The 27,155-nt window shown below is 38.1% G+C and overlaps 3 protein-coding genes across 4 annotated transcripts; 1 reads left to right on the top strand and 2 right to left on the bottom strand.

Moving 5' to 3' along the window:
* Positions 1 to 60: 60 nt before the first annotated feature.
* LOC132913803 (transformation/transcription domain-associated protein) lies at positions 61 to 23,812 on the bottom strand. Its single transcript, XM_060972368.1, has 11 exons — positions 23,215 to 23,812; positions 13,494 to 13,673; positions 13,061 to 13,360; positions 12,781 to 12,975; positions 4,320 to 12,083; positions 2,800 to 4,158; positions 2,523 to 2,697; positions 2,217 to 2,448; positions 1,388 to 2,030; positions 1,066 to 1,279; positions 61 to 993 (listed from the first exon to the last, which is right to left on the bottom strand). The coding sequence occupies exons 2-11, from the start codon at positions 13,617 to 13,619 to the stop codon at positions 650 to 652; spliced, it is 11,352 nt and encodes a 3,783-aa protein (XP_060828351.1). The 5' UTR covers positions 13,620 to 13,673; positions 23,215 to 23,812; the 3' UTR covers positions 61 to 649.
* On the top strand, positions 13,961 to 24,502 carry LOC132913806 (NACHT and WD repeat domain-containing protein 2). Its single transcript, XM_060972372.1, has 26 exons — positions 13,961 to 14,529; positions 14,621 to 14,709; positions 15,035 to 15,151; positions 15,242 to 15,445; positions 15,519 to 15,663; positions 15,990 to 16,215; positions 16,283 to 16,481; positions 16,541 to 16,783; positions 17,309 to 17,506; positions 17,760 to 17,899; positions 17,966 to 18,568; positions 18,650 to 18,755; positions 18,814 to 18,986; positions 19,061 to 19,280; positions 19,342 to 19,554; positions 19,960 to 20,161; positions 20,234 to 20,357; positions 20,433 to 20,786; positions 20,867 to 21,085; positions 21,161 to 21,307; positions 22,013 to 22,218; positions 22,286 to 22,485; positions 22,590 to 22,759; positions 22,816 to 22,974; positions 23,042 to 23,231; positions 24,222 to 24,502. Exons 1-26 carry the CDS (start codon positions 14,427 to 14,429, stop codon positions 24,366 to 24,368), a joined length of 5,097 nt encoding a protein of 1,698 aa, XP_060828355.1. The 5' UTR covers positions 13,961 to 14,426; the 3' UTR covers positions 24,369 to 24,502.
* On the bottom strand, positions 24,498 to 26,837 carry LOC132913838 (protein LSM12-like). Of its 2 annotated transcripts, XM_060972459.1 has the most exons (4): positions 26,672 to 26,837; positions 25,767 to 26,143; positions 25,622 to 25,701; positions 24,498 to 25,558 (listed from the first exon to the last, which is right to left on the bottom strand). In XM_060972459.1, exons 1-4 carry the CDS (start codon positions 26,790 to 26,792, stop codon positions 25,531 to 25,533), a joined length of 606 nt encoding a protein of 201 aa, XP_060828442.1. In that variant the 5' UTR covers positions 26,793 to 26,837; the 3' UTR covers positions 24,498 to 25,530. The 2 variants fall into 2 exon arrangements, with proteins under 2 accessions (XP_060828442.1, XP_060828443.1); XM_060972460.1 differs by having other exon boundaries at positions 24,498 to 25,701.
* Between the last annotated feature and the right edge of the window lie 318 nt (positions 26,838 to 27,155).

The raw sequence follows: 27,155 nt of genomic DNA, 5'->3' as shown, positions 1-27,155 counted from the left end.
TCAAATACTTTATCTCTTTTTAATTGATAGATACTGGGCTGTAAAAAATTTACCACAGAATTGAGAAAAGGTAATTATTTTAGATAATTTATTTCTCTCTTTTTCTTTGTCATTCTTTAGATTTATAAACACTTTTTCATAAATCACTATAAATTACACTTAAAAGTAGTATGTACAGTAAATGATACAGATGGAACATTCCCGAATCGAGAATTTTTACACGATATAAACATGTGTCATACAAAAAGATAAATTGGTTGAAATAAGTCAATGCAAAACTGTAATAATCGGATTATTCCGAGCGAGATGCAAACATATACTTTACAAATAATTCCTTACATTTCAGCGTAATATTTACAGAACTTAGTACAGTATTTCTTTAGACCAAAATTATATGGAAACTAATCAATTGAAATTAAAAAAAAAAAAAAAAAAAAAAAAAGGAAAAAAAACGAAGAAAATGATACACATGTAGTAGATATCCAAAGTATAGAGAATATCAATGACTGTAGCTGCTTCTCGCAATAGAAAACTGAATTAGTACAAACAATAATACAAGTTCTGCACAAATTATGAGAATCACCCACATCCATCAATTTCTCTATATTTGTTCGCATTGGAAGCACAAGTAGGTCCTAAGAAAACTCGATTACAACCATGGGTGCCAAGACGGATCCATTCTGCATAAATTATCGTGACTATTGGCTGCAGCGACCAACGTGCTGACTTTACTATCGGTTCCATCGAAGTTGGCCAAAGAGTTCAGTCTTCCAACGATCGCGTTCACTGCTCGAGTGACCATCGTTATCAGAAGTTCACCTTTCATATCTGTTGGAGCTTGCGATGAATTTTCAGCATCCTCTTGTTTCTTATTATGATCCGCGATTACTTCATCTCGTAAAATTGCACGAAGAATCGTATGCACTTTGAAAGATGGTTGGACTAAGCAACGAGCTGTGGCAATTGCACTTGCAGTCAATGGTCCGGAGACACCTAATTAAAAATGATTCTTCAAATATTTTATAATCTTCATGAGTACAATAAAGTAATATAAATTACACAGACCTGTACTGGTGAGGAATTCTAGAATATTTGGTGTCAATCGGAAGGGAACTGGTCTATTAGCATCTAGCTCGCCAGATGTATCATCAACGTCGAACTTAAAGTAAGCAATATTGATGAGACCAGAATCCTGATGCACGTACATCATATCCGGGTTCAATCTTGTCAGATGGAGTACATATTCCGCGAAACAAGTCAAAGACAGTTGTAGAGTGAACTGTAAAAATGAAAAAAGAAATTAATCAATTAGTACATGGAATAATCCAATAGTGCTCGCTTAGTATAGCAAATCTAAATTTCAATTGATTGGAACGCGTAATATTACTATTTTTCTGAAAGTCCAGTAGTCGGTTGCGCCAGGAAACGTTTTCACCGCCCAATCTTTGAGCATTGTCTTGGCAACCATCGTTGTTTGCACTTCTTTCAGTATGTCCCTTAACACCTGATGACTTGCTTGTGCACCTCTAGCTTGTACCGTAGCCAATCTATCGTAATACCTAGCTATAGGCGCGTCATGTTCTATACCTAATTTTGCACAGCCTTGTTTATAAATGTCTAACAAAGAAACGGAAGCAGGATTATCTTCAACCAGTCGCATTTGCGGTGAAACCGCGACCACGCGAGGAACGGTAAAGTGCAAGAACCTCCTTGAGGTTTCTTTTTGTTTAGCCAGGTAGTGATTTAACATTCGCAATAATTGAAGGACACGTTCTTCGCGTCTTGCATCGCCCAATCCAGCATCATTGACGACTAAGTAAGGATACAAACGTCCATTATGTCCTCGAATTCGTAATCTTCTAGCCGCTGTATTATGTCGTTGAACAACTTCGACTCTTGGCATGAATCTTGCTATCCTTACGTAATAATGAGAGTGTTTAGGTAAGAGAAATTCACCTGGTAGTTCCACTTCGGCAGTTTTCAAGCTGAAGTTACTTAGAAATCGACATTTCTCTTCGATTAAGAAGGACCTGTTTGATATTAAGTTGATAGATTTAGATTTTGGAGTAGAGGTGAAATTTATTAGGTTGTGCAATAAATTTATTTGCTATTTTTTATAAAAATGATTTTTCATTTTTCTATAATATTCCACAAAATATGACACTAAAAGAACTTATCACACAACCTAATACAGATTTCTACAAAATGATACTTACTTTGGTAATTGCTTCGTCTTTCCTTCGAGAATCTTGATCCACTTCTTCAGCTTGCTGATCAGGTTATGCAGTAATCTCGCTCCAGGTACGGTGAAGTCGAAGTCGCTTTTGAATTGACCCTTCATTTTCTGGAAAACGGGATCTTGGACGGTAGCCTGAGCTCTGCGTGCCAGAGACTCTGAAGCCGCCGAGCCGAACGTGTTGTTCACATTTTGAGAGGAGGATATATTTTCTGGGATTTGAAAAATCCTTCTTTAACAGATTCTAGAGTTTAGATAGCTATAAAGGCTCAGTGTCGAAACTCACCAATTCCTATGCCAAAGGTAGAGACTAGCTTCTTCACAAAGTTCAAGGTGTGCGGAGTTATGGTTGCTTCGCTCACAGCCCCACGATTTTCAAATGCTATCGCGTAACACTTTGCCAGACCTTGTCTTAGCTGCCTCAGGACTTCTTCGTACCAAGTTTCTCGGAACCAGACCATCTGAATCATCAGAATTTCGTATTAATCACTTGATTCATATTTCTCATTTGTTTTAACGCTATGATTAGCTAGTTTAGAAAGGATATAATTTATATAACTAACTTGGTCCACGATGCCTTCTAAGCTAGATAAAATAGTGGGATGGATATCTCTCTGCATATGCATTATCTTCGAGCACCTCCACATGGGCGGCGTGGCTCGAATTGGTCCCGTTTCAGGTACTCCTTGTTGCTGCACGTTCCCCGCAGCTCCACGTCCTTCTACTCCTTCCTGACTCTTTCCAGCAGCCAATTCCGCGCTCTTATACCTCTCACGTTGTTCAATCTTCAATGTAAGGTACAAAGTTCTAATGGAGAAATACACAGCTTGCGGGAACATTCTCCCAACTTGGCTCAGTAAATTTAGAATCACGTTTCCTTCGTGTCTAACCAAACACATCAGCAACTGAGGTATCCAAGGTAACCACTGAATCGGAGGAACACCTACAGCATATTTCTCTACGGCTTCCATCAGAGAAGATTTATCGTCGTCGTAGGTGAGCAGCCATAGAACTTTCGCCAAATACTTCCTGGACTTGGATTCGTTCTGGTGTCTGCAAGCGTGAAGGAAACAAGTGATAGCCGAGATTCCAATAGAAATCTGGCGTGCATCACGCGTGAAGATGTGCTCCAAGTAATCACCCCACAAAGCCCAAGCTTTCACCAATGTATCGTGCAATTGAACTGCAGCTGAGAAGGCTTTGTTCGCGTCGTCTGATCTACCTATCTGTGACAACAGCATGCCTTTCAAAGCATAGAATTCCGCAGTCATCTCTTTAGTGAAGTAACGCAGATTTGTTGATTCAATGACTTCTAGACCTTCTTGCAACTCGTTTTTACCACTAACCGAAGCCATCTGTAGATAACATTTCACCTGCTGTCTGATCTTCTGGAAGCAATCGACGATAGGTACGCTGGGTATCGTATAGATCTTCGACAAAGAATCCAAACACACACCACATAGATTATGCTTTCTGGCTATCTTGCCAAAGTGAATGATTGCCTGGACGGAAGCGTGAACACCAAGCATCGAGTGATTGGTCGTTTGGTCTTGTTGCGAATCGTAGTGACTCGAGATGAACGTATAATGATGTTGACGCCAGGTGAAAATGTCTGACCAATGACTCAAGTCATCGGCTATTACGGGTAATCGATTTCGCCATGTTTTCACGATAGCCTTCATATCGTGCAACGACGTGCTTCTTCCGTGTAATAGTCCTTGGTGGATCTGCATCGCTTCTTGAAGCTCCATGATCTGTTGAGCTGCTTGCAGCAATGGTAGATGGACGTGACTCACGATGTGAGGTAATCGACGCCATTCACGCATGCACAAACCGGATGCTAGTTCTACGTATCGTTCCACTGCGTTTAGGTGCTGATCCTCGCTGTTACATATCGCTAGGAAACCTCGGTACAGATTCACCTGCAAATATGTAATTTTTCAAAAATCATTTTACTGTACGTACTAAGAAATATCGCGTGTTTGATGTGTGATGGAATGAATTAAAAGTATTGGGTTGGCAACTAAGTGATTGCGGATTTTGTCATTAAGTGGCAATTAGTTGCCAACCCAATACATTTTACCTTCCAAGCCATCTCTTTCGGACAATTATGTTCCACTTGAGCAAGTGCCTCCTTCATCATAGCCCAATTAGGAATACGCCAAGAACTTTCAAGAATCAAAAAAGGGTTCTTCTCCGCCTTTTTACTTCCATAATCCAATAACAGGTCCCATTGGTTCAACTCCTTTGCACATCTTATCCAGTGGTGTTCCCAAAGCATAGCTTCCCTTTGTATTTTAAACGGTGCTGGTGTCGACACATAGTCCTGCTTAAATTTTGTCATCGCTACATCATAAGCACCCTGTGCTTGCTCAAAAAATCCCTGTTGTTCTAACGCAGTGGCTTGTAAAGTTTCCTTATAATGAGCATGTTTCTGCCAGAGGCCCGACCACATATCTTCTTCACACAACAAGGAATACATATCAGACAGCGAATCCAGGATCTCAGAATGGGGACTGTTATCAGGTTCGAAGTCGTAGCAGTCTGTCTCTCTCTTAATTTTGAATTGATTATTTCCATTGTCGAACGCCATTTGCTCCAAACTTAGCGTCATCCTGTGCCAGAGATTGTGAGATCTGCCCAGATACTTCATCAAAGCTGGCCGCAAAGGTACTGGTGGATTACAATGAGAAATTGCTTCGACAAACGTGGCTATAGCACTTGGATGACAATCTTTCTGGATGACGTGGGTGCCGCTGCAGATAAATGGCACAATCTCAACTGTCAAGATGCTTTGCTGATGTTCGTCTAAAATACTCCAAATCCTTGGGAAAGTGTCCAGCCAAACACGTTCCGCCAAATTCGTATCCATGTGACAAAGTTGCGCCGTAGCTAATAACAATTGCTCTGTTCTGATCTTCTTGGCATACTCTATAAATTCACCCTGTTTAGCTATCAACTGCGTCAACGTTGCTTTCCCGGTAGTGATGATTTCCTCTGGGACAGTCGTAGAATCAATGTTAGATAGATCCATATCCAGAATCTCATCTTTTACATCAGTCGTTTCAGAGATATCCTGAGGTTCTTCTTTTATAGAGCTGTATATTATGAAGTTCTTGTGCTCCTCGCTGTCTGCCATGTTTATCACAGAAGTTATACTCGGTAACAAGGTATCCTGATTCGACATTTGAATCTGCGTGGTCGAATTAGCAGTGACAAGAAGCAATTCGATGCACTGTTTGATCCAATAGTGAGGACCAATCGCGTCCCAACTTTGGCTGCAAATGATATACAGAAGTCTATCATGAAGTCGTCTTCTCATCGAGCCATCGAACACTTCGAAAAACTTGGCTCGTATCTGAGGTTGAACGCATCTTAAACCGGATAAAAATGCAGGCTCTAATTTCGATGTTAGTTCAGAGGATTTCAGAGTTTCGTCTCTATAAATATAATTAACCAGCTCTAAGAATTGCCTGTTTAATTCTAGATCATCAGGGAATCGTTTCTCTACATACTGCATCATCTTGACCAGAAGAATTGATTTCTCTCGCAGACTGGGCGCCTGGTTCATGGCGATAGGGTTTTTATTCTTCATCCACTCTTCGAGCATCTTCGTGATTGCTTTCATTACTTTTATGTCTTGAGTTTTCTCGATCAAGCCGACTAGAATCGAGCCTATGAACGTTTTCCTCATTTCCACGCCCATCACCACTACTCGATTCTTCACGAGGTCCAAGCTTAATATTAATAATTCGCTGCCAACTGGATTAGCATCCGCTTGAGCGGAATGTAAATGATCCTTGGCCATTCTGTGAAGAACTCTCATGAACGGAGTTATCAATCTATCTATGTAACTTGGATTATTCGTGCAAGCTGCCTTGAGCATCATCAAAGTTCCGAACAATGTGCTTGGAGTAGCCGTGGTGTTCTTCTCGTACGTAGCCAAACCATCAACGATAAATTTACCAACAGTAGTGTACAGAGTGTCTAGTTCCTCGTATTTGGAAGCGACCGTGGAAGAAGTCGGTTCTGCAGGGAAGATGGTCATCAAACGTGATAATAATCCATGAACCAAACGAATGACTTTGGTATTGCTGCTCGCTATACATGCGCCTATGCCTCGTTGCAATGATTTGAAACTTGACAAGATCTGTTCTCTTTTCATGACACCTAGTAAAAACGTGAGGACCTCTAAAGCTGTTGAAATATTACCATAATTGGGCTGGGTGCTGTCCACGCTAGCTAAAACCTTATCCAACCAACCTAACATAAGATCACAGGATTGTGGCCAGACGTCAGGCTTTAGCGCCATTTTTAACAGAGCCACGCAGCGTCGAGAGAGTTGTTCGCCTGGATTGCCATGAATCGTGGTAACGTCGTTCACTTGACAGGCCAATCGAAGCAAAAAATTCAAGATAGCGTCAGCGTGAGCTCTTTCTATAGGTTTGGTAGAGCCTGGTTCCATTCTAGGTAAAATAACAGGAACAGTTGTACTTCCTGTCGCTGCCTGAGTGGTCATACGTTTGGTTCCAGTTAGATCTTCGCTTATAGGTCGTTTCACAGAGCTCACTATCGCCTTATTTCCACCAGATTCGTTGCTCTCTGCTTCGTCTTTGATTCTATGCAATTCCCATTTTATGATCACTTCTGCTAATTCAACGGCTAATCTCCTATGCTCTATAGTAGCGGTTGGACTAAAGCCTAACCTCTGAATGGAATTCACTATGTGCTGCACCAAATGATGCCTGACAGGATAGTACACTTTATAGTGTCTGACTACTAATTGGAGAATATGGAACAGTTGTTGCATGGAATGTCCTTCTTCCACGATGATCTTCTTGGTCCAGTGTGTCAACATCGTGTTACCATCTTCCATTCTGACGGGCATTGCTGGAGTTAGAATCTCTAATGCTTGTCTTACTACGTTTCTTGCATCCAGTGCATGAGCTTTCAAGAGACTGTGAAACACTTGGAGAACTATCCTCTTATGAATGGCGAACTTTGCTATTATATGGCTTAAAAGTAGGTGACCATGATACCTCGTCGTAGGATCAACACAGTTCTTGCCCAAAAGACATGGCCATGCGAAAGTCATCAATCTTCGCAACTTATTACCTTGTCTCTTATTACTGACATCGTGAATATGTTGAGAAGCTTGTTCGACCAGAAGACAAGAAAATTGGAGTAAGGAGATCCGAACGCAATCTGCTGAACCGAATGGATTGTCCGGGTCGATGATCTTGCTGATGAACACGGAAACTACATTCTCTGGATTGTCTTGATATGGCATCGGTGCTCCTCCGATCAGTTTCGTGCCTTCGCCTCGTTCGAAACTCACAGCGAAACAAGGAATTACGATCAATTGTAATACATTAGCCTTTAGTTCTTGGGACAAATTGTTCGTAGGGAAATGATCGACGAACCTGAAGAAAGCGCTTCGTTTCCACTCAACTGTATATTCTTGTGCCACTGTATGTTCTAAGAAGTCCCGTAAGAATTGGAAATCAGGAATAAATCTGTCGCAAGTCGCTCGCAATAATTGAAATAGCAAATCGATGTCGTTCGGATGGTGACGAAAATAGTGTAATAAAATTTTTACAATAAGTTTGGGTTCTTTCCAATGGCAGTATTCCACGCTCTCGACCTTTTTGTGCAAAGCTTGATATTCGTCGTTGCACCAAATTTGCTTCAATGCACCTACCAATTGACTTTGAGTCGATAACCATTGTTCGTCGAATTTTATTAGGATAGCGATGATTTTTATAGCTTGGTGCTGAAGTTCGCTCTTCTCATTGTGACTCAAGTTCGAATTGGTTTGAGAATGTGCGAGCAACATGGTAATTAACCTGGTCGTGCTATTGTGTAACACATCACGGAATGGTTTTCCATCCTTTTGTTTGATAAGAAATTCCAAGTATCTACTCCACTGTTGATCTTTGATATTGTTGTCGTGTAAAAATAAATTGAGCGTCTCCGTTGGATATCGTAGCAAGAATTTCATAAGAGGAATACGAAATGGGCTGGACACTTCGACCATTAAGGATTTTTCCGTCTGCAAAACTAGTCTGCAAAGAATGTCGATAAATATCGGAGTGGCTGCAGGAATTTCGTGAAAGATTCCTATAATGGTGGCTATTTTTTGTTCGTTTTCGCCAGACTTGGATATACCTTTGTGTGCTTGAATTAGATTCTCCAAAAGCTTCTTCAAGTGCTGTAACAGTTGTTCACAAAGAGCAGTGCTGAACGTACTTGGAAACAATTGTGTTAAATACGAAAGTCTTTTAACACAGTTTAGACTGAGATTTCTATGATCGCCTAAGGTTAACAGCATAGGTCGCATAATGGCGTGGACGGATTGCATGTCGATCTGGAAACCAGCTATGAACTTTTGCATGCACTCGAAGGCCGCCTCTTGCAGTTCTGCGTTCGGCTTTTCCAAAGCTTTGTACAAAACGCCGAAAATTCTTTCGCGGCAGGTTACGATGTAATGACAGGCGGCTAGAGCTCTCAGAGCTGATTTTCTAAGTGGTATAAGATTCGAGACAGATTTATAACAAGGTAGTTTATTCAGATTAGCGTCTTCTGCCTCGCTGAGTGCTAAAAGTTCTTGGAAGAACACGTCGTGCTCCGTTAAATCGATCGTAAATAAACGTGGATTTAGCGTGGTACAAAACGTGTTTCCATCTATTAAACCAATCTGTGCGTTGGCTGGTTGATGTCTGAGTAAATGTTTCTTAGGTGGGATCATGTCTGCCAGAACTTCTTTGTGTGGTTCCATTACTTCAGTGACTGTTTTATTCTGTATTTCAGCGAGCAATCGCAGAGAAGACATGGCTTGTTCTCGAACTAAAGTGTGTGGTGAAGTCACCTGTCTCACTAGCTCATGGGTAACCTCGTATAGACTCTTATTTTGAGCCTCGATTAATTCCGTGTTGCCATCTTGAATCCCAGGGTTTACGCAGACTCTCAACATCTTCTCCAAATTTGCCTTTGCCATATCTATCGCACCGTTCGAAACTTCTTCCGTCAGATCCATCATCACGAACATGAGAGCCTTCAGGAATACAAATAGATGATTCAGCACCCACTTGGTTGCCATCCTTTCGAAAAGAAACTTTATAGCGATGCAACCTCCTAATTTTGCGTACCAGGCCCGCTCATAACACAAAGAACACATCTTTTCCGCCAGGTATTCCATTAAAGGTAACTGGCAGGCTCTTTCTTTGGAGCCAAGAATGTTGGTCGCAGTTTCGAGAATTAAAACCAGAGCTAGATGTCCTGATTTGTATAATTCCTTCTCTTCATGGCCCATGATGACAGCCAGAGCATCGATCAGAACGAGAGGATCTTGACCTTGCATACGAACTTGTCTTCCAGTTAAGCAAAATGGACCAGCTTGTTGTGCTATGGCTACCATAGTGTAATGTCTGACGATAGATACTACGGTACCTAATACAGAATGTCTTAATTCTTTAATTTCCGCAGCAACAAACAATCCTGTCAGAGCTGTTTGCTGAACGTTTCTCGCGACAGTGTCTGGACACTGATAGTGCGGTCCTCGTTGATGTGAAATTTTTCCTTCTTTGAAGCTGGGATGCATAAACAGCTTATGCAGAATAGCATTGGTGTCATCGAGTCGCAGTGACGCAGCCAGGTAGCAGCTGATCACCTCCCAACACTGTCTACGATAAAACGAATCCGTGTTGTTAGACTTCAAGGCATTGAACGCGGTCTCGATTACTTTTTCCACTGGAAAATCGATCGGTTTCGTGGGTTCTTGGAAATAGACGACGATAGCTGGCGAATTAGTCTCACGGTCGTTGTATTCCAGTTTCTGTGGTTCTATCATCATCTTCCTGTTTCCACCACCAAATTTGCCAAGCACTCGAAAAGCCACGTGAGCTTGGTCAGTAGGATTATGCAGTGTTCTCCAGAGTGCTTGCATCAAGTCAGCTCGTACAGGTTGTATGTGTTCGTACAAGAAATCAGGCTGAAGATTGTCCACGCATAATTCGAGAGTTCTTAGTCCTTGACTGACTAGACAGTAACTTCCATTCAACGCGGAAACGAGAGGATCCATCAACATCGGCAAATAAGGTAGAAGCGAACTGAGTCTCACAGGGACTGTCAGACACAGTTCAACGAACAAGTCCTTCATATGTTGTCTGTGTAAACCAGACTGTAATCTGTTCAAACCTTCCAACATATTAGGAAGCAAAGGTAAGAATTCTTGATACAGGAGATCATGAGAACCACCGCCAATAGATCTGAAAAGAGCTCTCAACAAAAGGAAATAGTTGTAAGGTTCTTTCGCTGACATGGCTAATTCTATGGCTCGATTGACGATTTGATTCAGATGCGGCCTCAACATATGTTCGTTCTCAGCAGGGAAAAGCGACACGCTACCAAAAACTAATTTAAAAAGTCTTAAGTATAAATTGCTTCTCTCCACGTTGGATCCCATGTCACCCATTCTTTCTAATAAATACTCGACCAATATCGTAGCGAATGTAGACGATATCGTGGGACTAGACAGAAAGGCACTTCCGATAATCTGCAACGCGCAATTCTTGAAGATCCTCTCGACCATGTAGTCGATCGAAGTCGAGAATATTTCCTGGAATGTTTGTGGATTCATCTGAGTAAAAACGTTTCCAAAAAGCTCTAACACTTCCTTCTCTTCTCTCGTTCGAATCGTTTGAGATTGGGCTGGCCTGCCTTGTTGCGCTACAGCTCCGATGGTTGGAGGACCTATCGTGTAAATGTCCAGTGCTGGCAGTGCCCATTTTACCAATTTAATATACACCAACGTCTCTTTCGTCTGAAACTGATTAGACTGGGTCACTTCGCCCGTCTTGCTGTTGATACAGTTCGCTGTGATAGCTTTTGCTCCGTGCACCAAACTTTTCACCAAGTTTCTATAATCGGCGACGTTATAGCTCATAGCTTGAGAAGAAGGAAACCCGAATTTCGACTTTCCAGTCTCCTTCTCCTCGCTCAAATCGGGAACAGCTGGTTTAACGTCCTCTGTCTTGATATCTAGACCAGGAGGTGTCATCTGCTTGGCCTTGTTACGCAAAATTGGTATATAGATCTTCGCTATTGTCTTGAATTTTAATACGAACACTAGGAGAATCCTCATAAGGAGTTCTCTTCCTTGAGTACTATTTTCAGCATCCGATCTTTGCCTTACTGTGTCTACTAGGTTCATCAGCAGCTTGCAAGATACCATCTGGACGGCCGTTGGAAGACTTTGGTCCAATAAATTCTTGCTATAAAGATGTACAGCTCTGGACACGTCACTTAATGGTAACAATAACCTGACATGATGAACCAAGTCCGCAAGGGTCGAGTATGCAAGAGGTCTGAGAGATTCGTGGGTGGTCCAGCCTCGTCCAATAAATATATCTTCGTCGAAAAAACACTCCATATGTGGTATAAATTTGTTTCGAAGATCCGTGGCCAATATGTGTCTCGATGCAATTACTAATTCTTTTCGTAGATGCGCCACTTCCATTGGACATAACGTGAACAAACCTAAGATTCCTTTCACCAATATCGAGCTGTGTTGAGACACTACGTCTTGGTACACTCTGATGACGTACGCTAGGAAGGACAGTGTTTTGATCTGAGCACCCATGAAATCGACGAAAACTTCCTTGTTGAATCCAGGAGAGGCTCGATGCTGAGGACTCGGTTGCAAAGTTATGGTCGTTATCACGAGAGGGATGAAATCGGATACATCCTGGTGCACGTTCTGTTTGTACAATTGATTCATAAGTACGACTATGATCGGTAATTCTTGAAGCACTTTGAGCGACAATACCGCCTTGGGAATCAGATTGTACTGGAAGAAAAAAATTAATTTTGGGATTAGACCATAACTGTTCATGCAAATTTATACTTTTGTGAATATAATTGAAGAATTTAAGTGGAGATTTGTTTTATCTATTAAATGTTATACTAAGTACTACGTTTTGGATACTTTATATATTTCTGTGTGTTATATGCGTTTTTGTATCTTCAAACTTCGACTGGCGAAAGCTGAATCGTTGTAGTCAAAACTATTTTATTTTATGCGATAAAGAAGAGCTCCCATAAGACTCTAATAGGGTTTCTATAGCTTACGCGTGATAATTAAATATATTTAATTCTCCAACATTCCTTGGACCATATTCAATCGAGTTGTATTTTTCATCATTAGCAAATTCCTTACACTTTAGGAAATTGTGCAAGAATAGTCATTAATATCCATGATTTCTTATCTTAACTCTATGCTAAAGATTTCCTTAGGACACTGAAAGCTTTTTCTCTATTGAAACCAAAGCAAGATCGAAGCACAAAAATTTCAAGGATATTAACGTAACTTAGGGAACTGATACGTAACTAATAAAGGTAAAATATTTGCACGAGCCAGAATGAAAATCCAGTCTCCGCCGTTCGAGTGTTGAATTTATGAAATCTCCCATAAAGGTATTTATACCTGATATTTACCACAGTCTATTTCATTTTAATGGATAGTAAAACGCCTGATGGTCACTTACAGTAACGACAGTACCATCCGCAGCCTTTTTTTCGCTTTGTATAGCCGTAATCGTGAAGGTTTCTTTTAAAAGTGCTTCTATATTTATTTCTGACAAATCCTTTACCCTCAAGGGTGGTCGAGGTTCGAATATTTTTGGCAGGTTCTTTGGTAACTCGCTATACACCGATTTCACGAATTGCAAAAAATATTGTATCTATAAAAGAGAAAAGACTTTGTGAAAAGTTTTCTTTGATAAAATTCTGATAGGAAAACTTTTTATCTTAAAGGAAGGTACTTACTTCCGGATTAAAAGTCGGTTTGTACTGTTTGTGCAGTTCGATGATGATCCTCAGACACACCAAAACGTTCTCCTCGTTGTCGGTTTCCAATAACTTCGACATCAAACTCAAAATCTGTTTTACGTACGGGCGTAGATACTCGTTGCTAGGTAATCTGTGTATCATTTCCAAAATCAATTTTCTCACTTGTTGGATGTTGTACTCTGATATAAAATGTGGTTCTCCCTCTTGGAGTATCTTTAAGAAAATTTTGATCATATGCTCGAGAAATGTTTTATATTGCGAGGAGCACATGATCACCTGTAATAATTTAACGTGACCAAGAATAAAAAGACGTTGAACGAGATTTTTTTTAAAGAAAAAAAAAAAAAAAAAAAAAAAAAAAAGAAAAAGAGAAGGTATGTAATTTGACTGTACAGGGGCGAGTCGATACCTCAAAATTTTCCGACAATTCTTGAGCGGCCTTCAATTTTAACTCGTCCTTTGAAACTGGATCGGCCAACATGGTTACGTACGATTTGTACGTATTCATTTGAGTCACTGGGTCCGGTGGTGCCATTTTGATTGCTTAATTGAAAGTTAAATCTGTGCTAACTCTGGTCCATTAGAAAACCTGCGAAAAATTGCAACTCGAACGTTTCATTTCCTTTCAAAATCACTGTATTTAGTTTCTTAAACAGATGTTCGTTCAAGATCACTAATTTTAATTTCATAAAAAGAAAAGTCTGCTCCATTAAAAATATCAGCGCGAAACTGCAAGTCGAACTTTAAATCACTGTTCTTAACTTTTTGAGTGGGAAATACTCGAATATTTGAAAATCACTATTTTTAATTGTTTAACGACGAAGCAAATTAATCGATGGCCAATATTTTATGGCTTTAATTTGGCCAATAATTCATGGAAATGATTTTACGTAAAGAATTAGCTTATTCAGAGCGCTAGAACGTAAACTACATAGTTTGCTTGAAATCAATGAGGAACGTTGAACATTTTAAACGGTACAAACAACCCTTGGCAACCACCTAAGTGTTTTCTGTCGTCCACTTTAATTAAAGTCGTCGAATTAATCGCACGTTCCTCTCTGATTATTGTTTCTCGGGTGTTCAGTGGGAAAAAGCGCACTCAAATTCGTAGAAAGTAACATAACGTGATTTGTCGATTGGTCTACGTGGTTAGGGGGTGAAGTGTACGTAGAAATGTTAGGGGTGAAAGAATATATGTTCACAGCCTATAAATGCCAACGAAATCCTGGCTACGATCTCAGTACCCTTGCAATGTTGCTGGGAACCTGATGAAATTGAAGCATGATGAGAAAAAAGATTTTTGTAAATTGAAAAAGAAGAAGAATATCAAAAAGACAGAAAAATGGACGAAACTATTATTGACTCGATCTTCGCGGGATCTTTGAAGTCCCTACCACCTGTTAGCTCTAAAATCGTCAGAATATTTACCAGCTCCACTTTCACCGGTACGTTGAGATATTTTAATCATAAATCTTCTATTTTCTGCTTTTTTCTTTCCTTTTCCTTTTTCTTAATATAAGGAACATTCCGATTCAGATACGGCGATGGAGCGAAACACATTAATGGCGCAGTGTTATCCAAAGCTGAAGGATTATTGCAGAGAAAAACATGGATTGGAGTTTCAGGTAAATACTGAACAATTATAAGATTTACATAGCCTGGACCAAATACAATAATTTGCAAAAATCAAAAGTATTTTCTTTTTTATATAATATATTTGAAAGATCCGTGCCTTGTGCACAGTCATAGATATAGCTAAAGGGTGTCAAAATCTGTGTTATATAAATGCAATCTGTCGACCTTGAACAGGGAATTGATTTCTATCGTACCAGGCACGAATCCCATCGCGCACAGCCAAAACTTTTCCACAGTCTGATAGGTTCTAAATTTAAATCGAGGAACCTGGTACCAGAGAAAGAAACGAGTATCATTTAAATAATTCGATTGCAGGTGGTTGACATGAGATGGGGTGTAAGGGACGAAGCCACAGACGATCACATGACTACGGAACTCTGCATGAGGGAAATAGAAAATTGTCAGAGACTCTCAATGGGCCCAAACTTCGTGGTAGAATATAATTTACGAGTTTAATTCGATCCCATAAATCGTAACTTCCCAACCATATGACGCGAACCATATTTTTCAAATTCCTCCAAGGTGTTCCTGGGTCAGAAATATGGCTATCGTCCCATTCCAACGTATGTTCTCAGTTCGGAATTGGAAATGTTGAGGACAGAATTGGACGGTCAAGGGATGGACGTCAGTCTGTTGGATAAATGGTACAAAAAGGATAGTAATGCAGTTCCACCTACGAGTATCTTGCAACCGATATCGTCCATCTTGAAAAATTTTAATAACAAAGTAATGGAATTTTCTCGTTATCTTCAATCAACGTGGAGAAATGTTAGATTACATGAATATCTTTATAATTCAGAGGATCCCAAAGCTACAGCAAGAGGACCAGGCGATTTGGTGGGACACTATGGTAAAAATGCAAAAGCTATTCCGTAAAGGAGCACAGTCTTTGTACAATTCCGAGAAATTTGACAAAGATACCATGCACAATTATTTTATGTCAGGTAGGTCCAACATGAACATAGATTACTCTAAATTCTTAATGCTCGAATTCGTGCTGATTAATTCCATAAATAAAAATGCGTAGAAGAATAAAAATTATAAACATTATTTATTTTCTCATCTTTTTTTAAATTTCCAACTATTTATGCTACCTCCTTAAGTAAATTTATAAAAATAAAACTTCTCTTCGAGAAGTTGAACGTTAATAATTATGTACCTGGACATTGGGAGATTGATCAGTTTGGCCTGTGATGTTATCCCTCATAAATTTCAAAAAATCTAACCATTGAGTGGTTAAACAAATTGTTGAATTTTTATTTCCAAACAGTGACTGAAAGGGAAGTGATCAACGGTATCTTGAACGTGAAAAATACTAAAAACCATTGCCTGGCATACATACGATACATCAACAACATCAACCTACAAAACTTAAGGAAAGCCAATTTATTCTTGGACATCGCTAACAGAAGCTTAGATAACGAGGCTTCCAAGTTGCTGGCGAATTTGAGGGACGAAAGACTTCCGGACAAGATCGAAACTACAAACTTGCAAAGGTATTTATCTCGCAAGGAGGAACATAATTACGTCTTTGAATTCATTTTCCTCGCATTTTCTTTAAAGATACACGGTAGAATGGATTGGTCGAGAAGGTTTGGACCCAGAAACCCATAGCGAGTACCTTCAGCACTTTATAACGCATTTCTATCGAAACATAGTGAAGCTTGTGGATCGTGCCATGAGAAAAGAAGACAGTTCGGCACAGGGACAGATCATAACAGAAATTTTGCAACATTTGCACGCCTGTAATAACTCTGTGAAGGTAAATTTACTAAAAAAAATTTCAAGCTAATAATTTGATTTAAATAAAAAATTCTTCAGGTATTTTACGGCCGAGAAGATACATTGGAGAGAATTAAAGAGTACATGTTAGGTGATAGTGACAAGCCTTTGGTATTGTACGGAGAAGGTGGGTGTGGGAAAACGTCTCTGTTAGCAAAGAGCGCAGGATTGACGAGCAGCGCGTGGCTCACTGGCAGAAAACCAATCAACATAATTCGATTCCTTGGAACTACACCAGACAGCAGTGCGCTGACACCCACGCTGATTTCCATTTGTCAACAAGCAAGTAGCTGAATGATCGTACAGTAAAATTTCATTCATCTGAACCTGCCGAGGAACTAACAGGTTCTTTCTTGATTTCTTTTACCACCTATGACTTCTTGTTAAGATACCAAAATCTCACGTCTAGATAAATGACTAAAATTTTGTTTTCCTGTCTAAAAACAACGACTAAAATATAAATTTATAAAGTTTATAAATATAATAAGTTTATAATATAATTTATAAAGTTTATAAATTTATAAGTTTATAAATTTTTTTTCTAGTTTATTTATTGGTTTTTACAATTTGTCCAGAAGGACATTTGGTAAAATATTATATCTTAGTGATTAGGAAAAAAAAAAATAAAAATAAAAATATAGCATGTAGGTGGCTACTCCCAGCGGGGTGCCATCTTCGTGATTGCTAAGTTATATCTTTTGTGTCGTTTATAAATGATAAAAAATTTCATAATGAATGAAGTTTTATTTTAATACTTTATATACGATCAAGCGACGAAATAATTGTAATGGCGATATTTCTTCGTAGATCTCCTACAACTTCATGTTACCCTTTGATGAAATTCCTGACGATTTGGTGCCGCTAACTGCTTACTTTAAGTATCTACTAACTTTAGCTACAACTGAGCAGCCGATTTTACTATTCCTGGACAGCGTCGATCAATTAACCGGAGTACAAGGAAATAAGCTATCTTGGTTGCCTACCAGACTTCCATTGAATTGCAAGGTACCATATTGATGAGTGATAATTAGTACGTTTATGCATTCGTGCGAAATTAAAAAATATAAAACTGCATAGGATGCAAACGATGGATAAAAAAATATAAAAGTACACGCTATGATATTTTGGTGGGTAGAAAGAACTTAAGTAGGTTCCATTTTTTGATTGCGCCAATAAAAATATGAATTTGTATAAATATCTGTAATCCACTGATCACAGATCAATTGGTATTCGACTAACATTATCGAGGACTTTTTAGATGATTCTATCTTGCGCGGCTGAAGAATCAAACCCGGTGATCTCTCGAGATTATCAATTACTACGAAGGATGATAGACACCGAGGAGAATTTCATCGAAGTCGTCGCTCTTGGCGAGGATCTTGCTATGGAAGTGATAAGGTGGCAACAGAAATTGTGAAAATGTAATATCTCAACGATATTTCGAATACATTCTAATTTTCACAGGATGTGGATGAAAACAGCTCACAGAGACTTGAACAACTATCAATGGCGTCTCGTGGCGAACGCTATATCCAAGTGCTCCTTACCAATCTTCGTGAAGCTGGTCTTTGCAGAAATTTGCAGATGGAGGAGCTACACTAAACCAGCTGATACTCATTTAACGTGCACAGTGATGGACAGTATTATGATGCTTTTCGAAAGAATAGAGAAACAACATGGAAAAATTCTAGTATTCCATGCGCTAGCTTACATCACTGCTGCAAAGTCAGGTTTATCAGAGTCTGAACTCGAAGATCTGATCTCCTTGGACGACAAGGTGTTAGATGACGTCTATCAGTATCATTTGCCACCAGTCAGAAGAATTCCACCTTTGCTCTGGACCAGGATACGAAACGATTTGCCTAATTATTTGAGCGAAAGAGAAGCTGATGGTGTCAGTGTCCTTAATTGGTACCACAGACAATTTAGGGACACCGCTAAGGAAAGATACTTTAAAAATATGAACATGGCCATGTATTTCCATTCGATGATCGCTGATTACTATCTTGGCATTTGGGGTGGTGGACGACCCAAACCATTTAAATACACTGAAATTCAGAGACACAGGTAGATCCATCTTCTTGAAGATATTCTTATCTGACAAACACTTTGTAAAATATTTTTCTTCACTTTAATGTGAATTTACAGGTTTAATTTGGCGGACAAAGAAGGAGTGGCGGATAGAAAAGTACCGGAACAACCTCTGGCATTTTACTCGAAGGATGGGACAATCACTAGATACAATCTAAGAAAGGTATAACGTTGAAGTCTCCGATTGCTTTCTACGAAAGTTAATATATTTCCAATTTTAGTTCGGTGAACTACCTTTCCATTTGGTCAGATCACGACGTTTCAACGATCTGTTCGAGAACGTTTTGTTCAACTACGAGTGGCTGCATGCCAAACTAAGCTCCTGTCCGCTGCAAGCAGTGCTTTCGGATTTCGAAGATGCCTGTAATTTCATCGACGATCAAAATATCGTCAGGTGAATTGAAAAATCGAAGCAAAATAATTGGATTTTCAGCGATTTTCAATCAAAAGCGTCAATTTCTGCTCCAGGGAACTTATGCTGGTTGCAGATGCGCTCAGATTAGGAGGTGCAATTTTGGGATCCCATCCAGATATGCTCGCACCTCAACTAATAGGTCGATTATTGCCAGAAATTGGTGGGAACGTGAATGTGAAGATGTTGCTTCGAGCGTGTGATAACGACGGCGCCAAGGATTGCGCCCTGCTTCCGGTTTATCATTGTCTACATACTCCTGGAGGACCGTTGAAAGTACATGAACAAACTCGCCCGATTAAATGAAAACGTTCTCCTGATCTCGTAAACCTTTCAGTATTCGCTGGAGGGCCATCAATTCGCCGTGTTTGACTTTTGCCTAACGTCGGATTACCGGTACGTCGTCTCGATATCCAATCGATTCATCACCTGGGATCTGAGCACCAGCGACATGGCAAGGGATGTAAATCCTGGTGTTGAGGGAATTATGCAACACCTAGTTCTCAGTCCTGATAATAGATACGCAGCTGCGTTTACCACTAATAATCAGGTATCCATTTGCCATTCCTGAAATGAAGTGAAGAATTGTCATTGTCAAAATTTCTTGTATTTCTGACGTTTCTGTATTTCTAATCCTAGGGCGCATTCTATTCTTAATACAATTTTGATACTTCATGTAGATGTAAATCATGAACTTTTGAACGGGGATGTACTTTAATCTTTTTAATAGTGATTTATTAATAATAATTTTCTCGCGTACAACAGTATTTAAAACGTGCAATTTATAGAACTATATTTAATTCTCTCGTGTTACATCGTGGAAGGAAGGGCTGTTGTAAGGAAATCGATTATTTGGTATTTTATTTCTTTATTTACATGAAATATCGATGGTACAATAGCGCATAGTTATTTTGCCACAAAATACAAAAGAATTTCAAGTGCTCCTCTTTAACAGAGCGTCGTGTTAAATACCCTGACGAGCGAGTTCGTTATTATCGATAATCCGCTTCCAAATGAGGAACCAGTGTGCGGAGTACATCTGATGAATCAGTTCTTCTTCGTTTATGGTAAATTAGGTTGGTGTAGATTCGACTTACGAGGAAATCTACTAGATACACACACGAATCCGGAGGATTCTAACAAATGGCCAATTTTGTGTGAGTCCAATGATAACGTGCCATCTATGACATAATGGAAACACCTGAAATGATGTATGCTTTCCTAAATAGGCGTCGAACACACGAATCTGGATGATTATAGAATAGTATTCTGGTCTGGAAACATGGAAGACACCAGTATGCTTTTGCATACCTACAGAAAAAAGATATCACTGGAACCCTTAAATTTCCATAGGTGAACCATCGATTAAATCATTCTTAATTCTCTTCCAATCAACCTTAATACTCTTCTTTAACGTCTATCCTTCAGCGTTATGGTAATGACCAATAACAAACAAGTTTTATACGCTTGTACAACTAAAGGAGATTATCGAGTCACGAAATACACCAGCGATGAAACGTCCTCTCAATGGGAGAAAGTTTTCGACATGCCCAGAGCTTTCAACGACGATGTGGAATACTTGTTGCAATTGAAGCTAGACAGGGAAGAGGAGATGCTCCTAGCCACAAGTGCCAATGGTTTCATCGTGTGGTTCTTAGAAAGTAAGAGCGACGCATACGTCCTGATATTGCCCAACGGAGTTCGAAACATCAGCACGAAGATGATGTGCTCGAATTCGATCATGGTCAGTGGCAACAAGAATTACGCCGTTGCCGGTGTAAGGTGTGTTTTACTATGAATTAAACGACTGCATCAATAGGAAAGAAAAAAATAAACTGTAACAAAAGCTATCATTTTCGTAGAAAAAATTTATACGTGTGGAATCTTGAAACAGCTGAATTGGTGAAGATCCTGGATGCTCATTTCGCGAGGATTATTCGACTGGAAGCGCTGACTATTGGAAATTGGAACAGCGTCGTAACATCGAGCATCGACAGAAGCGTGAAAGTATGGAACATAAATAATATCTTCGAGCAGGTTCATGTAATAGACAGACACGAGTTGCAGATTGATATGATAAGGTATTAACGTTTTATCATGATCCCAGAATGGATCGATTTCCTTTTTACTTATGGTATTTTCACTTACGTTAAAAGTTTGGCAGAAGAATGTAACTTAGCAGTTACAGTGACAAGAGACTGTGTAGGAATTTGGGACTTGCAAACAGGAAGACTGATCTCGAAATTGGCGGATAGTCCTTTAGGAGCAATTGTCACTCACGCTTGCATAACTCACGATGGAAGGTTGGTATAACTATTAATATTACTTGTTCAGAAATTTCGTGGCGTTTTTGGCAAGGATTTAGTGTGTTCGATACTGCGATGCATTTTATGAGATTGAAAAAAGTGGTTCGTAATAAATCTCTGTTAAACGGCAAGACATTTAATTCAGATAAATACTGCTTTCACGTGGACTGATTAAATGCAATAATCATAGAGGAATGTCTGGAATTCGTTAATAACAAAGACCTCGTTTCTCGATAAGGAAATATTTTTCGATAAGACGATATCACGTGTCTCGATGAAAATAATTCGCCTCGACAAGAATTGTCGATCTCTGACTGCTATCTTATTCCACAGCTTTATTAATTGCATATACATAGTTCGACTATCTTCATATGTCTTCTAGTTCTTAAACTAAACATTTTCGAATGGTTAACATTTGCTTAAAATGTTTTATAGTCAGAAAGGATGGAAAACTGATTTGACACAAACAATGCATAGATTACTTAATAAAATTATTCAGTCGAAAGACACGGCAAAGTTTCGCCGATACTGATTAAAGAAAGAAAAATAATAATATTTTATACTATTTACATATAGAGTACAGATTTTTCTATAGTTTGTATTATTTTAATAGGATATTTTAAATTTCGCTACGAATTTTCCGGGCAAATCAATGATACTATACGACTAATCCATCAAACCTGACATGCTTCTTTATTTCAGATATATTGTATCGACAGAATCAGGTAATATACTAATATGGAACAGAATTACAGAACAGATGTTGTTCAAAGAGGAACAGCAGCACGTGAGACAGCTGACATTGGTCGAAAATTCGTCTAAATTTATAGCCGTTTCGAGGCCGAAAAATCCTGCAGGGGTGGAAAGCATGAAAATCACTGCTACTCTTTTTATGAGAACTATTCCCGGTATAGTGATAATTGATAGAATATTTAGGGCTCCTTAAAGGTATTAATAATTGATCGCAATTAATAGATGGAAAGACTACGTTTACATTGGAATATTTAGTCAGAAGTCATACAGGTACATCATTTCGAAATGTTGTGATGACTTCTGACAATTCTTTTCTGATTGCTCCAGCAGCTGATAAAGGCAACAGGGATTGTGTTATCATTTACAATGCAAATACTGGAGCGCTAATAAGTAAAATTCCAATAAAATTACCAGGGTTCAAAGTAAGAATAGTATTTAAAAAAAAAAAAGATGGAAAAGAAAATAGTATTTCATTTTTGTTATACATAGAATAAGTAATTCTATATAATTTATAATTTTTTGATAGGATATTTCATGTATCACTCCAATGCCAAATAAACCACACTGGATAGGAATCATTGGATCTGACAAAGGTACCATTTTGGACATAAATAAAAAGAAAATTATCCGTACGATCCCCAAATGGAGTGGAAATATCAGCAGAGATGGGAAATATACTTTATACGCACCCAGCAGGTAATTCTCATTTAAAGCAATTTCAAAAAGAAGTTTTAATGATTTTGATATTTTAGAGGTGGTTTAGAGCTCCTTGAATTGAAAAAAGGAACTACTGTAAAGACATATATTCCAAAAGTTGCAGAGGGTGTTTTCACTGTAATATCCATGTTCAACCGTACCGACGAATATGTTCTTTATTACCATAGTGGAAGAAAAACTATACGTGTATTTAGGTAAATAGATAAAAGATTAAATTAAGAAAAAAAATATGCAAACCTCCGTCACATATTTCATTCATAGATCATCAGACTGTGAAATTATAGCAAACTACAGAGTTCAAGCAGAACTGAGTGCTATCGATAGCACTTATGATGGTAAGAGTATAGTCTTAGGAACAGTAGATGGTTGTGTATCTGTTTTAGCTATAGCAGATCCTAAAAAGGAAGAAATAAAGGAGTACATTGCAAACTTACCATCTCGCGATGAAAACGTAAGTAAACAACTACACACACAAATATTATCACACTAGTAAACAAACGAAACGTGTTTTCAAAGAGATTGTAGAAACTGCACATAAGGAAGAATAATTTGTGTTCCCCATTGATTTTATCTTGTACCCTTTTATTGTTAATCTTTTTTTAAATATTAAGATCGAGAATGTTCGATAGAGAATTTATTTCAGTCACTGGTTTGTCAACTTTGGAAATAGGTTAGGATAAACACTTGCCGCATCGAACACTAAGATTATTTAAATATTATTATCGGCCTTTATAAATCCGTAGTGTTGAATAAATAACTCTGATAGAACTTAAAACACTTTGCTATGCTTATTTACAGTTGATTTTATCAAAATTTCGCTTCTTATAATGTCCCGCTCAAAAGCGAAATTAGTCGTAATTTCTGTGTATAGGCCTCGGTATTGTTTTATGAAATTCAAATTTCGATCAATTCCCAATAAAATTGATTAAAATTACCTTATTTCACTTGGTTAGGAAAAATAGAAAATTACATGAAACACGCGTATAGTGCAATAAACTCAAAACGTTCACTCAAAACACTCAACCACGATGTTCTCCCTTTCTCTTTCTCGCTTCAAGGAAGATGGCGCATCAAATCTAGTTTTCAATTCCACATATATTTCCAAAAGTATTATTGTGAATTTTTTATTCGATTAGCAATAGATTTATTTAATAAAAATTATTAGATAAATATGTTGCCTTTTTTAAATTTATTAATATGGTTCTGATATTAAATATAAAAAAACATATGAAAATAAAATTAAACACATAGGGAAGTAATATCAACAGTTGGTATTATGATAGGTATACAAATCTTTTCGAATTGTTAAATTGTATCTTGCAGTTTCTACATCTTTTGAAACAATGAAGAACTTTATTATTTATATCTTACTTTGGCAATAAAAAAAGGCATCTTCTGTTTCTTTAATAATATACTAATACATAATTTAACGCCATTTCAGTGGAAAAAGAAAACTGAGAAGCAACGAGTAGCTATTAAATTTAAAGCAGCTGCTCGTATTGCTCGTGTAACACACGACTTGAGTGCTATTATAAGAAATTCAGACATTGCGGAAACGATTCAGGAATTAGATGAAAATGTAGAATAAAGAATATAGAATAGATTATTTTTATAGAAAACTTGTTTAGTACAGATAACATAGCGTAATATAGCACGATAGTATGTCTCTTTGGTAGAAATTTCCGATCAAGGAATAATAAATGTAAAACGTTAATAATAGAATTTATATTACATTTATTTGTGTCTTTTTATGTAATTAATTTTTATCATCTTTCTTTTCTTCTGTCTTTCCGCGTTCAAAAGATAAAGGGCACGAGACGAGTTCTATATTTTATCATTGCAAACGAAATTACCTGCAAATATATCGTTACAGGTATAGGTTGCCCTTGCACAAACCAAGTTTGATGTCTTCATTTAAATAACAATTTTATGGCTTGCTTTATGCAAGGGGATATCCATTTTCAGCTTACAATGTCACGTCGCGATCGAATACGTCTCGTGCCGACGCAGGCGCGATGAATTGCAACGAATTGCGACGATGATGTTTTTTTTTCTCTTCGTTTGTTTGTTTACAAATTCCAAGAGATCGACAGTACTATAATGAGCGATTAAAAAGAAATGACATTACAATCAGCAAGTGAACGTAAAATTTGAATCAGTATTGAAGTCGGATGTTTCGCGTATGAAAATTTTCGTTGATCGTTTGTTACTTTTCCACTTGTGGTGTAGTAATTAAAAATATATTGAACCGTTTCATACGGACTTAAATTATACCACGTCGATCGATTTGTATTTTTAAAAAAGTTGATATTCACATGGCAACCGAATTATGTTACCATCATGTACATCAATAATCTGTAAACAACTATTAAACGTATTTTATAACAATGTTAAACTAAACTAAAACACACCTGCATCAGAGCACATGTAATTCCAGCAGAATCTAAAGTTGTATGGCAGCTTGTTAGATACAATAAACAGCATTCTTCGTCAAAGATCATGCTCTTTACTAAAAAGTTTAGTACGGTGTGTTTTATTGATTTTGAAAATGCTGCTCATACGATATTATCAAAACATTTGATACTCATTTAAAATTTCGATAATCAATTTACACTTGATTCTTGTGAAATGCGTTTTCATTCAAATAAATTTGAACTTAATCTGTGATGCTGGTTCTCTTGATAGGCTTATGTAGTAGTTTTGCAGTGACTTTTTCCCTTAATTTCTTAGAATCTTGTTATCGTCATTTCCTACTTTTCCTCAAAGACTGGAACTTCTGTGAAAGCATGGTAGCTTTATTTCTGATATAGGGCCTTTTTGAAATTTTATTGCATCGCATCTCCTTTTTGCTTCTGTTGCTGTTGCTGTTCCCACTGTTGTGCCTGTTGCGACGCTTCCGTATCTTTAATGTGTTTTTCAACCTGTAAAATTGAAAACCATGCAGGTTATAACAAATTGTCATATTCTGCTTTTTTAAAACACTTACCACTTTCTTTACATGTTTATATGCTCCAGATTCAATATTTCCATGGACATTGTCAACTTTATATGGTGGTCTGATTGTGACATTGTTAAATACAACAATATTTGCTCCATTCCACGTAATTTCTGGGATAGTTTTTGATATAGTACTGAAGAGTTTTTGTCCCTCTGGAGATACTCCGGCCTGCAGAGCCATTACCAGTTTTTTCTTCTCTTCAATTTGATTACGTACTCTTCTGTTCAACTTTTGTAAATTAAGGCTTTGTGGTGGCTCGCTAGTGGTAGGGCTAACTTCTCGCTTTACTTGGACCTCTGATACCAAGGATAAATTTACTATGTGTACATCGTTTAATGTTAGTGATCCGCTGGATGACGGACATTCTGGTAGGCGTCAGCTAAGGAATTATTGTTACCACAAAATGTGAAAATCAAACATAGTATTAATATATTCCATTCATACAGTCACCTGGCTACAAAATAAATTCTCAGGTTATAAGTATGGTTTTCTAACATTTCTCATAATACTAAAAATATTTTTATTTCTAAATCATGAAGAGAAATGAAAGTGAAAGTTTCTGTGTGAAACGTGAAAATACGTTAAAGAATATATAAGCAGAGCAATAAAAAGCAACGGAAAATCCAGCATGGTTGATTGAATGACGAAACTAACCTGACTTCGTGTAGTTGGTTAGATGATGATCAAATAATTGACAAGCGGTATTGCATGTTTCCCGTGTGAAAACGCGAAACGTACCTCTGTGGTCGTTCGTTAAAATTCACAAAACCTATCATAGATAGCTCGAAAGTTATTTACACTGCGGCAATGTTCAACGAGCGACGGATGAGCGCTGCATACATGTAATTTACGGGAAGAATGTTACTTTAAGCGAATTTATGAAAAAAGGATACTTAGGATTAGCATTTTAGTTTGTGGATCGAATGCTAACACCTCGCCTTCGATCTCCTCCTTGTAACAGGTTTTACAGGCCACCGTACTCCCGATGCTGAAACAATCGTTGGCGCCGGCCATTTTTCACTACGAACTTAGAACCGCGGACTCCCTATCGCCATCTGTTCTGATTTCAAATGTCCCTCGAAATTCGTATCACTTGCACTATTTCCACTCTGGCCACCGATCTGAATCCTTCCAAGGAGAAAACAATCTTATTTCAAAACAAAAGAGACGTGTTGTTAATTTATTGTCAAATAAAAGTTTAGTGCAGTGATAAAAATCGAGGTGAGAAGTTTTACAACAGTAGTTTGCTTTTTTAAGAACGCATGATTAAGACTAGAATCCCGCTATTGTATTATTGTCAAATATCAATTGTCAATTTTTCCTTTGAGGTGAATTTTGCAAAGGATATATTAGGGACGGAAGGTAAAAAATAAAGTA

The sequence above is a fragment of the Bombus pascuorum genome, chromosome 13 (genome assembly GCF_905332965.1).
Source record: "Bombus pascuorum chromosome 13, iyBomPasc1.1, whole genome shotgun sequence".
NCBI lineage: Eukaryota > Metazoa > Arthropoda > Insecta > Hymenoptera > Apidae > Bombus > Bombus pascuorum.
Note: the sequence above shows the minus strand (reverse complement) of the source record. Positions and strands in the feature narration are given on the sequence as shown.